This window comes from Gadus chalcogrammus, chromosome 18 (genome assembly GCF_026213295.1).
Source record: "Gadus chalcogrammus isolate NIFS_2021 chromosome 18, NIFS_Gcha_1.0, whole genome shotgun sequence".
In the NCBI taxonomy this organism is placed as follows: domain Eukaryota; kingdom Metazoa; phylum Chordata; class Actinopteri; order Gadiformes; family Gadidae; genus Gadus; species Gadus chalcogrammus.
Genome location: NC_079429.1, coordinates 10150559 through 10167220, shown reverse-complemented (window position 1 = coordinate 10167220; position 16662 = coordinate 10150559). Strand labels below are relative to the sequence as shown.

The 16662-nt window shown below is 44.7% G+C and overlaps 1 protein-coding gene and 1 long non-coding RNA gene across 2 annotated transcripts; one reads left to right on the top strand and one right to left on the bottom strand.

Moving 5' to 3' along the window:
- Positions 1 to 6755: 6755 nt before the first annotated feature.
- On the bottom strand, positions 6756 to 8796 carry LOC130371888 (transmembrane protein 100-like). The gene is given in 3 exon segments (XM_056577756.1): positions 6756 to 7684; positions 7687 to 7802; positions 8578 to 8796. Coding segments are annotated over 2 exon segments (510 nt in total). The 5' UTR covers positions 7760 to 7802; positions 8578 to 8796; the 3' UTR covers positions 6756 to 7247.
- A 5833-nt stretch (positions 8797 to 14629) lies between these two features.
- Positions 14630 to 16662, top strand: LOC130371889 (uncharacterized). Its single transcript, XR_008893226.1, has 4 exons — positions 14630 to 14864; positions 14947 to 15063; positions 15760 to 15890; positions 16567 to 16662. It is a non-coding gene; the product is annotated as an uncharacterized LOC130371889 (long non-coding RNA).

Below are 16662 nucleotides of genomic sequence, written 5' to 3'. Positions count from 1 at the left end.
GGTACAAATTGATATGTGTACGACAATGTGTACGACATATGTTTGTGCGCTGTTTTCATTGTGTTTACAAAGGCTAAAGACTGCAGGGAACAGCCACAGAAGGCAGCCATTTCTAAAGCCCTCATGACGATAACCAGAGATTATAAAATGGAAATCTTCCGCCAAAGGTCACAAAAAAAAGATCTAAGCTGCTTTTTGGCTAACACTTGCCCTGGCCATCAAACTCATTGACATGGCTATTTCTGTCACTAGGGGTCAGATAGTGTAGTGGGTAGCAGGCTGTTTGACTCACAGCCACAAGGTTCTTGGTTAGATGGTTAATGGCCACAGTGCCTGTAGTCATCATTGAGCACGTTGCCTAACACTTGCCTATCTAAATAAAGTATAAGTCACTTTGTATGCAAGCGCCTGATAAATTACCAAATCATAACTAGTATTTAAACATTCCACCTATTACCCTCGTCTCTAGTATGATCAACATCTAAACCTACTTAGGAATACTTTTAATTACGAATCCCTGATCCAGAACCTTGAATGGATTCAGTGAATCCATTCCACTCCATTCAGCGAATCCATCCATTCAATTCAGTGAATCCATTCAAGTCTGGATGGGTTCATTTGGTGTGATGATGTCACATTGTAGTAACAACTATAAAATAGGATATACAAACAGAGTTGCTATTTTCCATCTCATAATTGAATCCATTCTAATCCATCCTGTTTAGTCTAATAGGGGCGACACCTGTGATTATAATCCCAATCCGAGTGCTGACACTCTAGGGGGGCCGTAGGTATTAGCCACACACTGACGCATCCATAAATGGATCATAGCAATGGTCATTATGGGGTCATGTTTAAGAAAGTTACCTCTAAAAAGATAGATATTTAGCAGGCTTCATTCATGAATGTAATGCATAATGTGGGTATTGTGGCATTTAATTTGATTTTATCTCATGTTATTTTGTGTTGCATGATCTCAGTGTATTTGATTGTATCTTGCCCTGTTTTATCTGATCTCTAATCAGTCTTGGTGGTATTCTGTTTGGGCATGATCAATCTCAAACACATTATTGCAGATCCAACTCAAATTACTGGTCGCGTTGTAAAAGTAGTTTTTTTGTTGTGGTTGAGAATCCTGTGGTGGAAGGCAAAAACATTAACAAATGAGATGCTGCTGAAAAACAGGAACCATGTAACTCTGCGCTCCAGTCTGTAATCCACTTAACCCCTCTCTTTGTCCCGATGAAATGCGATCCAAATGAAAAGAGAATGACCAGGCACTCAGAACAAATGACAGTGAAACAACAGAATCAGGATATACCAGTGCGAGGCACCTCTGTACTATCCTCGACCGCAGACTGATGAGTGAGGACCAGGCGGAGTGGTGTAAAAATAGCAGTCTTCACAAATACCTCAAGGCGGATGTCCCAGCTAGGAGTGAGAGGACCCAAACAAGCTGAAACGACCTGCCAATGGTTCCGTGGCTCACATGTCATTATATGCAGTCCGACCAGCCAAACTGCTCTGGTTTGAGTCCCTGGGACTTCCCCGGAAGGCTTTGTATGTACTGCTTTGTACTGTTTATAATTTAGAAACTCATTTCAGCCTTGGAGTTCATTTCGATACACATCATTAACAACCAGGGGAAGGGTTAGGCATTTGGTTCAAGGATCCCGACAAGCAAAGCTTGGGGATTGAACCCAACACCTTTCAAATGACCACACCTGACTTTTACATCTATGATTGTTATAACCTATTCATTCAAATGTTTCACGTATGTGTGGCCATATTGTTTGTGTATATATATATATATGAAGGCCCTCCTATCACGAGTAAAGTGAATTCCTTACAGAGTCAAACAACACACTTCTCTTCCATCTGTTTAAGCTTTTCAGGCAATTATTAAGGAGAGGGGAGACAGAAAGTCTAGAGCTTAAGCCTGAAAGACAGCAGATATTTCTAAAAATAAAGAATGAAAAAGCTTATCGTAAACGGTGAAGGAGAGCAGTACTAGCTTATGCGTGAAGCCCGAAGACAAAAAGGTTGCAAACTCGGACATGAGGGTTTATTTTATTAAGAGACTTTCCTACGTAGACTGGTGGCACCTGGAGGAAACAATCAGAGAACCGCTGCCTTATTGCTCGGGAAGGCCACCTACTTTTGTTGTGAAAGTACTTTGTATTTTACCTCCAAAATGAAGCTGGCGCCTGGCTGTATGTTTAGGCCTCCACGGAGCTAGTTTGATTGTCAAGGCTATGAGAACACACCGGTCAACTCTAACGGATGGCAGAACGCTCTTATCACTATGACTGATCCTCAGCTCCAATGGCAGTGCCCCTGTTTTACTGTGGCGGCCATTCTGTCTGAACACAATGTGAACTTCCTTCATTCGGCCAAACTTTGCGCTGTGCCCGCCCCACCCTATCGCCCGTAGCCCCAACCAGAGGACCTACATCATAGTGAGCACACTTAAAAAATGTTGGCCGATCAGCCACCTTTTAAATCAATCCACACATGAACAAAATGAAAGAGTGATGCACAATGCAAAAAAGAAAAAAGAAAAAGTATGTCAACAAAGAAAGAGAAAGCTTTGTCATAGCAATGGAGAGGAAGTGCCTCGCCTGCTCAAGTGGGACTAGCTGTGCCCCGCTGCCATTGTTGTTAGTGCCGGCACAGTAGCTGCTAGGTGGGTACCAGATGAGAAGGTAGTGTGTGGGGGCCAAAAGCACACAGGAGGGGCCTCGCCAGTCGCTTATCAGAAGATCTGTCCCCCTGTAGACACATCGGAGCCAGCAGTGTTTGTGCGCTGCAGCCCAGATGCATGTGGAGGGAGACGTGTGCACAAGATGTTTTTTATGAGTCATTCACATTAGAAGCCGTTTTTTCGTTTTCTGTTTCTGTAAAAAAAAAAAAAAATCTATCAGATCTTATTGGAACCTCTTTGATTCCGTCTCTTTTTTGTCGAACATCAAGCCATGTGCTTCATTTTACTCCAAGATCTTAGAGGGAACGCGTATATTTGAAATGTGTCGGGGGAAATCGTTTTCAGATGTTTTATAGAGCCTCATGTTTTGAACGAGAATTTGATTCAAGTTTAGCTGTTGTAAAAAATCCGGGCTCGTCACCACTTACTGTTTCCCAGTTAAATTAAAAAGAAGGTTTGAACCTCAGCCCATTGAATAGTCGCTTCCACAAACAACATCAATTGAATGTTCCATTTCATGTGTCTTTGATATGTAAAAATCCTCCAAATTAATAGGAGTTCAATATATATACTTTTTTTTTTTTTTAAACCAACCTTGGATTTTAACTGCTGGATGACTGGGCCCTCAGTTACTTCTAACAAAGCTATCATAATCAGCCTTCCTATCCCGTCATCACAAAACAAAAGAACAGCACTTTAATGGCAAGGGGCCCATCTTGGCTCTAAGCAGGCTGGATAGGGGAGCTGAATGCGGAGGCCCGCTAGGTGAATAAGGCCCAGGAAGCAATTAGCAGCCTCTGAATATCTGCAGGGTCCACTTTCAGGATTATTATATAATACTCAAACAAACGATGAATCCAACAAAAGGCTATTCCCAACACTGAACCATGGCATATTCTTTGTGAGCCACCAGGAACAGAAACGGTGGCCGTGCTGACTGGAGGCTTCTGGGGGGACCTCGGGGAACTGGTCAGAGTTTTTGGTAAAGGATGTGGAGTCACAGACAGACCTCCAGCTTCCCCCACCTTCCCACCAAAACCTCCCACTGAGGTCAGGCTCCCTGTAACAGTCCCAGCTCCCACTGAGGTCAGGCTCTCTGTAACAGTCCCAGCTCCCACTGAGGTCAGGCTCTCTGTAACAGTCCCACCTCCCACTGAGGTCAGGCTCTCTGTAACAGTCCCAGCTCCCACTGAGGTCAGGCTCCCTGTAACAGTCCCAGCTCCCACTGAGGTCAGGCTCCCTGTAACAGTCCCAGCTCCCACTGAGGTCAGGCTCTCTGTAACAGTCCCAGCTCCCACTGAGGTCAGGCTCCCTGTAACAGTCCCACCTCCCACTAAGGTCAGGCTCTCTGTAACAGTCCCAGCTCCCACTGAGGTCAGGCTCTCTGTAACAGTCCCAGCTCCCACTGAGGTCAGGCTCTCTGTAACAGTCCCAGCTCCCACTGAGGTCAGGCTCTCTGTAACAGTCCCAGCTCCCACTGAGGTCAGGCTCTCTGTAACAGTCCCAGCTCCCACTGAGGTCAGGCTCTCTGTAACAGTCCCACCTCCCACTGAGGTCAGGTTCTCTGTAACAGTCCCATCTCCCACTGAGGTCAGGCTCTCTGTAACAGTCCCAGCTCCCACTGAGGTCAGGCTCTCTGTTACAGTCCCATCTCCCAGTTCCCACATCTCCCTGGTACATTGCGTGTCGAGTCCTTTCCGAAACAGATTTTTTTTGTCAGGGTGTGTGAGAAAGGGGAAGGGAGGAGGTGGAAGGAGGAGGGTGGGGTATGGTTGGCGGAGGTCACACAGGAGACAAAATGATCTAAAGGAGGGAGAGAAGGTGACCAAAATGCCACTGTGCTACACCTCCGGGCTCCAGGATCGGACACAAGCAGGTTTCTCTGTGCCAGGAAAAAGAGGGTTTTGTGTGGAACGGGGACTTCCATTCCGAACCCTTTCCCCTCAGCTCGCCATAACACTTAACCCTTACACCCCTCCCTTCAAATGAACCCCTCCCTGCCCTCCACCCCTGACCCCTTCCTCCTCCCACAGTCACAGATGGACAATGACATCATCACCATTTCCAGATATAAAATGTTTCATAAACCGCTTCTTTATAAAAAAGCTGTACAGGTGATTATGTGTATACATGTAAGATATCATAAGCAGATCATAAACCACTTCTGTTGCAATAGTGGAATTATTTGTGATCAGCATTATTTGCAGTGCAGACTTAGGGTCCTTAAAGTCGAATACATTCAATTATGGATAATTGCATTTCCAAATCATCCCCCTCCTTGAAATGTAAAGCGATCAAAGCACAACCTGACATGGGCTACATTATAGCATGAACAAACCAAGGAAAAACATGGAAAACAACCTCCCTCAAGATTAAATCCAATTACAAGACGACTTTAGACGAAGACTTCACTGGAGCTTCACTAAACTACCGTGTGCACTCAAGCCTTCGAACGGCGGTTGTGGATGACGATGATAATAATACCATGAGAGAGCGGTTGCTACTGGTTGCCGTCTGTGTTGTCTGTGTGGTTATGCCCCGTAGTCCCGTGTCTATTTTAGCCTCTGGTCTGCCTCAAGCTCTGGGTGAGAGCAAGTGACCTGGTGATGCAACCGGCACAAATACGTTGTGTTCCTTTTCTCGTCCTCGTTGTTTTTCTGTCTTCACATATCTCCACCCTTTTTTGATCTCTTCTGACCTCTTCCACCCACTCGTTGATAATGTTTGGTTCCCTCACTCCTACTCTCTCCTCACTCCTCCAGACATCTCTTCTTGTCTCTCTTCTCCCGTCTCCCAACCCGTCTCAACCTAGTTTGTCTGTCCTTCTCTCACTGTGTCACTCTCTCACTGTGTCCCTCTCCCACCTTGTCACTCTCTCTCTTTCTGTGTGAAATTCTTAGGATGCTCCATTCCAGGGGAGATAAAGTTAGCACAAGTTAGCCTGGTGGCTAAAACATTAGCAACCGAGGGGGCTAATGTATTAGTTGGCCCACTGTCATGATGGATCGCTAGGCAACACCGAACACAAACACACCCCAAGTGAGCAACTTTCCGCTGTGTCTTTCCGATAATCTTGAAACTGGTTTTAGAAAGAAGGTATCAACGGCCACATCAGTATTAAATTCACCCTCAATCACGGGCACTTAAAGTATCATGGGTTTATTAGAACGGATATGTCACAAAAAGATGTACAGGGACCTGCAATGAATAACGCTATGGAAATTAGATGGTTTATGCCCTCGTGAGAGGGTATAATTGTAAATTTCGATTGACATTTAATTTCTACCAAGATTAAGATAGTGATAGGCTGTAGGTTATTCTTGTCACTAAGGTTTGCATATGGTGTATACAGCATGGAATATGTTTATTTGTTGGTTATCACCATTGAACATAGTGCACTAGAGTTACAATCATACACATGCATGTCAGACTTCAGATCAGCAGGGACTGAAATGTCCTTTGTCTCAGAGAGTTTAGGAAAAATAGCTACACAGCTACACAATAATAAAGTACCTATTAAAGATAAGTAGACAAATCTACCATTTAGCAGCACTGAGTCACAGAAACGCTGGCAGGAATTCCTTGTTAATGCATCTTACCCTCAGCCATGTCGCAGTGTTTAAACACTACAGTTGTCAAGGATACGAGCACTAGAATTTCGGTTGGCTGGGAATGCCCCAACTCCTGACCTTTCCAAACCTTTCAACGAGGATGAGTGTTCCTTCTTGTTCAAAAGGGTTTGCCAATTATGCACTAAAATGAAGGACTCCCTCAAGAACTCTGTCTCAATCATAAGCATTTCAGGAAGAATGAAAAGATCAAGACATTCATTGTCCATTTCCCAGAAATACAGTAGTACAGCCAAATATCTAGAACGTTTTTTGTATGTATTGTTGTTCAGTTCAGTTATTATTTGGGTCTTTAATCCTGGATCATAATACACAACTTTGTAATCTAAATTAGGCCAACAAGGATGACAAGCTAGATACATAATGTATAATGAAATATGTCCTAAGGATTATCATAACACAAGCCCTGAATAAAAGGGGACATTAGGTATTTTAATTAATGAAGTATTAGTTACTCTTTTGGGCTCTCTAGGTTGGATTCTTGACTTATAATGTATAAAATGTTCATCTTCAGCTGTTGTTTATTCCTTCCGCAATCATCCATTGTTTTGAGTCTTTCTGCTATTATAATCCTTGTGTCCATCACACATCCCTGCCTGTCAACTAAAGTACAAATAGCTTGGTCCATGTCCTTATAACTTCTTACAGTTTATATAGGAGTGACAGTGAGCTGTGAGGGCTCCATTTAGTGTCGTGATCGCCTTCAGTCTTCAGTCTGTTTATTCGGTTACATTCACCGCAATGTTACAGTTCCTTCTTCAACCTATCCCGAAACGATTCAAACTGCTGGGGGTCCTGTTTCAAAGGTCACCAAAAAGGGACATTGAATTATGATTGGGGGGATTGGGGTGGTCTCCAGGATCCACACCCGACCCTTTAACTGGCCCTGAAAGTCGTCCAAGTTAGGGTTAGGGCTAGGCCAGGAGGGCGTCGTGGTTGAACATGAGTGCGGTCGTGCTCTCCCGCCGCTTGTCCCTGCTCTTCTTCCTCCTCCTCAGCCTCCAGCACACGGCGCTGGAGCCCAGCAGGCCCAGCCCGGCTGACAGCAGCACCAGGCCCAGCACCGAGATGGTGGAGCCGTGCGAGTTGAAGGCGTACGCCACCGCCGTCACCACCACGCCGGCGATGAGCACCACGACGCCGAAGGGGATCGTGCAGCGGTAGCACGACATCTCGGCGCCCCCCGTGGCGGCTGTCAGCTGGAGCTCGTTGATGAGCGGCACGGTGGTCACGATGACCTTCCTGGTGTCCTTTTTGGACGGCGTGGCCGTCGCAGTCGTCGTCGTCGTCGTCGTCTTCGAGTCCACGGACGCCGTGGACAGGGTAGGCGTTTTCATGGAGCTCTTGGGGGTTTTGGGGCGCCTTTGGAGGTGTGCGGGTCCTCGCCCGACACAGGGATCGTGCTAGCGAGGAAAAGGTGCGCCATCTTGAGGGGGACGTACGTTCTCTGGCGGTTGTGGAAGAGCTAACTGAAAGGGGAAAACATACACATATTAGCAGCCACACATGAGCACACTGTAGACTTTTCCACTCACTTGTCTACATAATCATTATGAAGGGGTTATATTATTGTGATAATGAAGCATATAGCCTAATGTCAATGCTTAGCAATCACAGATCTTTGTTTGACCAACTACTCAATTTCCAGTTATTTCACATTGCTGTGGTACAGAAGACCATCAAGTTGGGTATAGTAACATCAAATAATTGACATTGAAGCAGCCTAGCTTTCTTGCATAGGCTACACATTGAATAAGCATGTAGTAAGATATTAAATCTGCCATGGCGGTTATGTTAGTGAAGGCATTCCATGCAGTAGGACAACGAGGACGGTTGTCATCCTATATGCATAACTTTCAGATTCCCTGGAGAGCGTGAGCCAACATTATAGAACACCTCGGTGAAACGGGAGCTGGGACTTGAGTAAACAGTCTGGTCTAATTATGACACCCAAGATGTGTAGCCTACTATTTAAAAAAACACTGACGCAAGACTGGCAGTTATCACTCAGCGACCATCGACGCGTAATGCTTTTCCCGGCGTGGTCGCAGGCTGACTGCTGACCAGCGCTGTTGCACATTAGGGCGCTTAATTAGCGCCACTTATTTAAATGTATACATTTAAATGGAGGTTGCATACAGCCTTTTTGAAAGCCTCTAATGATAGTATTATACAGTTGTCGTGGAAAACCTATTCGTAAGAAACCAGATTGAGGAAAAAAAATATAGATTAAAAAACACTTACTGGTAAAAAGGACGGATGGTTATTCTTCATCTCTTGCCACAATGTTGCAAATCAGAAAAGTACGGTACCCGCATGATATCGTTCACCAAACACTTGGCAGCGACCCTCTATAAGTCTCCGGCTCTGAGGATATATATCCGACTATTCTCAATAGTTCTCTTCATAATCAAGAGGCTTCAAACAACTGCATACGTGCGTCCACTGAGTGGCTCACTGCCATGAATGTGTGAAGCGCCTTGACACCAGGAGGAATAAGGGGGGAGACCGACAGTCAAGTGTGGGAGTGTCCTGCAGTTTTGGGCGCACGTGCACGCTCGACACGACTTTCACCCCTCCTTACCTACTGAGCATTTAACTCTTCCCTTACTTCTCTATCCATCTGACCATCTATTTATCTGCTTGTCTGTGCTTATATCTGTGCTTATATCTGTGTATATACACACACACACACACACACACACACACACACACACACACACACACACCCACACACACACACACACACACACACACACACACACACACACACACACACACACACACACATTAGCACTTCTTCTACAATAATACATAACCTTGTTTGTTTTGTAGATGCACTCTGAACACGCGCGTCAGTCTGAAGATGGGTGTGTTGTATTGTATATGTTACTCAGGATCTGGCGGGGGGAGCAGAATGTTTACTGGACAGGGGCTCTACCCAGGAGCTCTTCCCTTCCCATGCCCCACTCCTTCCCTAATCCACATATCCTTTCCATAGTGCAGCAGCACAACACAGCTGCAGTCACCTACAGTCCGTTCCCTCTGTGCTGCCGGTGGCTCCACTATGCATTCACACGCTATCATCTACTACAGTTGACCTGACTTAGAACTGCTGTGTGTGATGTTACAAACTGGGCCATCGGGTTTGAAACGTTGTTATTGTTAAAGACAAAATAGATTTGCTTTATTACATTTCCATTGTTGAAGGAATGCAGGGATATGGTTAATGAAATCCGATGCAACAAAACACACTTCCCGAAACATATCAAAATCAATACAGCCATACAAGACCACTTGACGAAGTCCCTTTGGGGTTCCCCGCCCCATCCAGGCCGGGGCCCGTCTAGACCCGCGCGGAGACATCTGGTCTGAGTTAGCTGAGGGCCGTACATCAGAGGAGGATGTGTTTATTGTGCTTCTCCTGTGTTGTCCATTGGAGCCCAGAGGAAACCTTTTGTCTGACTCCAATTGGGTGTCACATCTGTCAAACGCTGGGTGGGGGCCTGGGATGTTTGTAGAGAGGAAATTGGATAATTGACAACGCTGCTGGATTAATATTAACACAAGACATGGATCTCGCCGTGAACAGACCAAACGTCAACATGGCTTTGTTTGTGTTAGCAACAGATGCTATCAAAGACATAATGAAGTGCTGATCTTGTGATATAATATGCTAACATATGCTCTTATGTTATAGCATGGTGGGAGTTTACCCAAAAGCAAATAATGTTTCCGAAGCTGCGTACAAGGACCCAAGCTTTAAACTAAATTAAACACATCTGATTGTGAGTGTTAAGACTTGGGGTAAACATTCACCACATTATAGAACACTACATTCCTAAAGCATGTCAATTTTGACATTCATCAAACAAATCTAATTTCCTTTACCATGTCCAAACTGACAATCACATCTCAAATGACGACCACAGCATTGGAATTTCGGATTGGAGTTTTTTGTGTTTTCCTGGTCCTCACGAGATGGTCTCAAGCCAGGTGCGCTTGTAGTCACTCTAACGCACAGTCATGCACGCACCATCACACACCATTTTGATCCCGGCCGAGAGATTGCACAGCCAGGCATCTGCAGTGTTTATACCCAGCAGTTGGATACGCGAGTGTTTGTTCCCCTGTTCATTCAATTATATTTTGGGATATTTTCTAACATATGCCAGAGTTAAATTTTTGTGGAACAAGATCGACAGGATCAAATGGTTATTTTATTAAAACTATTTTAACATGAGACACACACACAAAAACTGTTTGGTTTTATTTATTGTGAAAATACATGGCACGGTTTACAGATTCTGTTCAAAGTCAGCAGGGAAATTCCAAAATAAATACACAATCAGTGTTCCCTTTCTCATACACTAGGATCATTCCTCTCATTTTACATGAGACCACAATTTCCCAGCAGCCTGCTGGTCAGGCCGTTGGTATGCCGGCTCTGGACAAAAACATCTATCCAAAAAAGCCCATTATGATGTTGAAGTGGTTATGCCCCCAAAGGCGGAAACCAGAAAGTATATTGGGATTTTAACACCTGATGACAACTGCTTTCCCCTCCTCGCTGTGCTGCAGGCCATGCAGATAAAATGCTTACTAAACCAGCTCCGCAAAACAGCTAAATCACTTCCTTTCCCCGGTCCATTTGTGGTCCCCCATGACAGCGGTCGTTTGCTTTGGATCCATTCCTCCTGGGATACCGCCTCCACCCTCCCGACTACTCCGCCCAATGCTTCCTTTTCAACCGGCCACAACAGATGGCTGCTGTACATGCAGATACTGCGGCGCTACAATTCACACGCCACAAACAGTTACCTGGGATCCTACTTCTTTACTTCCTTTGTGTGTTATGTTCCCTCACAGAAGGGTTCACTTTGAGGAGAAATAGTCCACTATCATTACATTTTGCGACGGTAATCTGTATTGAATGCACTCAATTCAGTCACGAAAAAGGGACTGCTTGTGTTTGGGTGTTTCTTCGTTAAAAAAAGCTAGTACTAGGCTCCATTCATAGATTTGTCAAGGATTGATCTAAAATACTAATTGAGTTGGATCTCTCATCAACCGTCATTCATTAATCGATATGCCTTTGTGATTGGCTCCTCAAGTTGCATCCATTTTTTACCAAATCGTTTTGAGTATGAGATGGATGAGATGGTTTGTGTGAAGGAAGGAGTTCCAGTACCTCGGTGTACTCTATGACCCACTGACCCTTGAATTGGAAGCCCTTCCTCTTGGCTCTTTGGGAGCGCAGAAAGAAGTGTATTTACACTGAGAAGCAGGAAATGAGGTAATTCCATGGTTGCCGAGCGGAACCCTCAGAGAAAAGAAAAAAAGGAAAAGGAGAAAGAGAGAGGGAGGCAGAGATTGAAATATTAGGAGGCTTCCTCTCCAGTCTTCCCCACAGTGCTATTACAGGTCATACACTCAAGCATGCATTGCTTTGTGAACCGCTCGCCTTTATCGGCATCGCTCCTCCTCAACCTCACCATCAATCGATATAGGCATACGACATAGGATTAGGATGTAGATTAGGCAAACAGATCTATTCGCCTTTAACTCTTTTTGCCTTACTTTTGGCCCTACTTTTTGCCTGATCAAATTGCGTTATCTCCTGAATTGTATTGTTCTCCTCCCTGCAGCTCTCCCTCTCTCAAGCGTCTACATTAGGGTGGGCATGACTGTGGATGTGTAGAAATCTTTTGATGTTTTTATAGTTATTTTTGGGTGGGGAGGGGAGTTTAAAGTTGAATTGTACTGTCCTTGCAGTGCACTGAGCTTCTTTTATATAACCCCTGCCCTTGTGAGCATGGCATTGAAATGTATGAACGTTTCATAACGGAGAATTGCAGTCTTGTGTTGTTGCTCCTGGGTTGGAGTGTGTGTGTGTGTGCATGCTTGTAAAGTAGATGGACAATGTGGCCGATTCAAAGCAACCAATAAAAGGGCACCCTGATGCTCCAAAAGGTACAAGCCAACCATCCATCTTATAGAATTTTCAGTTAAAGTTCATTTGACTCTAAAAGGCATATTTCAAACCAACTTCTATCGATTGGAGAATATCCAGAGTAAGATAGTTTCTTCCAGTTAGCCAGACAGAAACCTTGCCTATGCCTATAAGCAGATCAAAGGACCTTCACAAAGGATTTGGGCTCATTCATTCTATCAAATGCGCCTGCCGTGTGTTTACTCAATATGGACCAATGACCTGTCCTAACAACGTGGATGTGACAACAGAAGGCAGATGTTCCTGGTCCTGCATGATGCACAGATCCAATTTGCCGGACCAGGACCAGTTGCCCATGCCTCACACACCCAGCATAGAACACGGCACATGGCTTATGCCTTTTAAAATTATATCTCTTCCATTGATGTCCGATCACTATATTTTTATACTTCCAGTGCCCTTCTTACACCCCCCTCCCACCTCCCTTTCCCCCCCTGCACTGTATGTTTGCTTTATAAGATTATGATGGTATTTTCTCTTTTATGTTCATTTCTTATTCAAACACTGTCCTTTTACTGCTTTCCCATTTAACTCCCCTGAATGGCCTTATATAGCACGATCATCCTATAGATGATATTCATGCCCAAAAACTTGGCATTTTATGACATGTTCTGGTGCAGTAAGCCTACTACTGCAATCTACAAGTTCATACAAACTGGTCTGTCTTTGCCTAGCCTTTCATATCAAATGCACAGAAACGTAGTTTGATTCAGATGTGATGTGCTTCTAGGGATATAGGCCTACTTTATAAATAGGGGGGGTGAGGGGAATGGTATGGAGGGATTTGAGATGTTGTTTTATTAGATGTCCTGCCCTTATTAGAGTTGTGAGTACACACACACATCACACACACAACACACACCCAACACACAACACAAACACACACACACACACACACAACACACCACCATCCACACACACACCACACACACACCACACACACAACACACACACACACACACACACACACACACACAGTTTGAGTTGAAGTACACACGAATGATGTAGGCCTACTATTGAAGAAGATATTTAGAGAAAGTATGCCACGACATGTTCTGATTTTAATATTCAATATTGTGCTGCCACCATGTGGCTCAAATTAGAACTCTACCTCAATGTTTTGAAAACAGGCATCTGCTAGGCGTTCAAATTCCAAACCGCCCGGATTCCATTGAAGAAGACATTTACAGAAAGTATGCCACCGCTGGGCATACCAACCCTCACCCCTGACTGTGGGTGGGCCATGTTCTGTAGATTCAGCTTAAACGGGAACTGAATAGTTACAGGGAACTGAATAGTTAAAGTTTGAACTGCAAATTCTTATCAACACAGTATTTTAGCTAGATGGGGTAAATAAGAGATGGTAAATCTATCGAAGATTTAGAGTTTTAAGTTTGTGCATATGACTTCTTGTTCAAATAATCTTTGTTCTTAGTAAAATTCCTGAGATCAAAGACTCTAATGAGGTCTGACATATTCCAAACAAGACTTTGGAAAATGTGCTGGAAATATAAGAAAGGTTGGCAGAGCATGGAAGCTCAAAGAAACCCGCAATCTCCAGAAGGAGGGCCCTTTGCCATCTAGGTCAAAGGTGGCGCAGCAGGTGTTCGCCTTATGTTACTTTAAACATGGAGTTTGTTTAATTTAGGTTTGCCAGAGCACAAGCACACGCATGTGAGTGTACCCGCTTTTGAACGGACATTACAAAAAAAATGGGACGGACCTCCCATAATGAAGATGATAAGCAGTTCTGCTTTTGGCCTGCGATGACGTCGGTCTGGGTCAGAAGCAGGACGCATACGGCCGATTGGAGGGGGCACGTTCACTGACAGTGTGGTCCAGCGGTACAAAATAAAGATGGCAATATTTTAATAAACAGTAGGCCCAACCACTGTGGTCATTCATTGTTATTTCATATTCATACTTTTTTTGTTTTTTGTTTCCTACAATAGATAAATTGCAAGGATGATAGCTAGTATCTGAATAAAAGTATCCTTTATTAAAGTTCAGTGATCATAAATTCCATCATAGATTAACAAGAGAATGTAAAGAAATGCCTACACAGCATGCTACACATCATTCACGTTGTTTTCCCCAAACAGCGTGTTATCATGTCCATAGCAATATTTCTCCATGGACGGTTTGTTTATACAAACTGCCCAGATGTAGCCTAATTGCAGTCCAGTAATTTCGGGGCGGATAGCCAAACAACATAAGCATTTCCTTCCCTAAAGTTATCTCCTCTGCGCTGTCGCCTTATTTTGATGAAGCCTTCAAAGACAGTCGACTCCTAAATCCCGAGCAGATGGGGAGGCCAGAAATAGTGTTTTTCCCCGCTGTCCGGCCAGTGGTGATGTCGAAGGGGAGATGGATAGACTCCTAAATAGTAGATGGAGATCACCCTTTACTTTACTGTCGCCGTGACCGAAGCAGCTTCACTCCGAGTTGATTGGCTGATGAGCTACAACAGAAGTGAACTTCGGCCGCTCCCAGATCTGGAACTGGGCGTCTGTGTGTGGTAAGTAGGCTAAAATACACGCTCTGACTGAAATATGAACCGCATCCGGCCTAGCTGACTTTAGGATGTTTTACATTGCTAGGCAGCAAGGAAGGCAGAGACAAAAAGACACGTACCACGGACTGAACAGATGGGATCCTCCAAACAGATGCCATTGTTCCGAAAAAGTTAGATTGCAAGAAGAAAGATCCAAAAGACGGTAACTACTATCCAGGCAAAACTTTTTCTGTTAAACTCTTAACTAATGGCGCTCGTGCCAAATGCATCGCAACATTGTTACAGAGCGATACGCTTATTCGTAGATTGCAGTGATTGATCATTTGCGCCATTCGCTAACAAAGGTTTACACTGGCCAGTTGACTACACTTTACCGTTACACTTTATAACGTGTTTCTTTGGTTCAATAGCGTAGACCACGTTCAGTCGGGGGTTTCGTTTTACCCGCATGGATTTTGACAGCAGCACACCTTCATGTGCGGTTTTCGTGTTGCGGTGAACACACACACACACACACACACACTGCCCTGGAAGGAGGTGCCGGTGTCATGACTCAGCAGCGTCCGAGTAGCCGGGACACGTGAAGCGCAACACGCAAACACCCGCTCCCATAGGCTGACCACCTGAGCGAGGTGCAAGAGCAGGCTGCATTGACCCCGCCTTTATTATGCTAAGTAGTTGTCTGCAGTGTAAGAAACAGAGACTTGATTATTAACGTTAAGAGAAAATCGTTGGGAACGATCCTACTTACGCCGTTCTTATAACAGATGTGACATAAGTTGCTTTGAGGTCAACAGGATGTAGGCCTATGTGATTGACCCATACATCCCAGTGTTGATGAAGGCTATAGTTGAAATCACCTCATCACCTGCGGCCCTACCCTCTCATTATGAAACAGCTATGGCTGACGATGTCTGTGGACTCAGATAAGTCCCGCATGCTGCTGTCACCGCGAGACTCGCGGACCACGCCATGTGTCTTTCAACCGGCTGAGGAGAAGGATGACATCCCCGGTGTGGGGGACGATAGGTAGGCCTTACATTTTATAATTTATTATTGTGTGTGTGTGTGTGTGTGTGTGTGTGTGTGTGTGTGTGTGTGTGTGTGTGTGTGTGTGTGTGTGTGTGTGTGTGTGTGTGTGTGTGTGTGTGTGGTGGGGGGGATGGGGGGGGGGATAATGTAAGTATGGCAAAACTCTTATATTAAAAGCACATTACAGATGAATGCTATGATTGTTTCGACCAGGCATCGAATGTCAGGTGAATTACACCCTGTAGGGCCTCACCTTACAGCTTAATCTGTTATCTAGATGTACTGGTTTTTCAGGGACAGCGGGTTGATTGCAGTGTATTAATGGGGGGCCGAGCTGGGCTGGCTTTCAGGCGGACAAAAAACAACAACCTAATCTCCCAATGTTTTGGCCTTTCAAAAAGGATGACGCACCAAGGCTTACAGCCTCTCTAGAATGTCACAGTTGTTAATTCTATAAAAAATGATATGCAGACCACTGATAGCTGTGTTTGTTTTGTGTGTGGGTGTGTGTGTGCACAAGGGAAGTGCTTGTTCTGGCTCTTTACCAAAAATAAACACTAATTCAAAACACAATAAATAATTAAGTAAGCCATGCCCATTTTTTATCTTTCTTCAAACTTGTGTCCTCTGTTGTGTCCTGACTTTTACTCTCGTTCATATTCTTGACCCACAGTGTTCTGGAGATGCTGAGCTACTCCAAGTTCTCTGACCTGGAGACATGGCTGTGCATGCCCTCCACTCTGCTCCCCAGGGCCCTAGAGTCCACCCT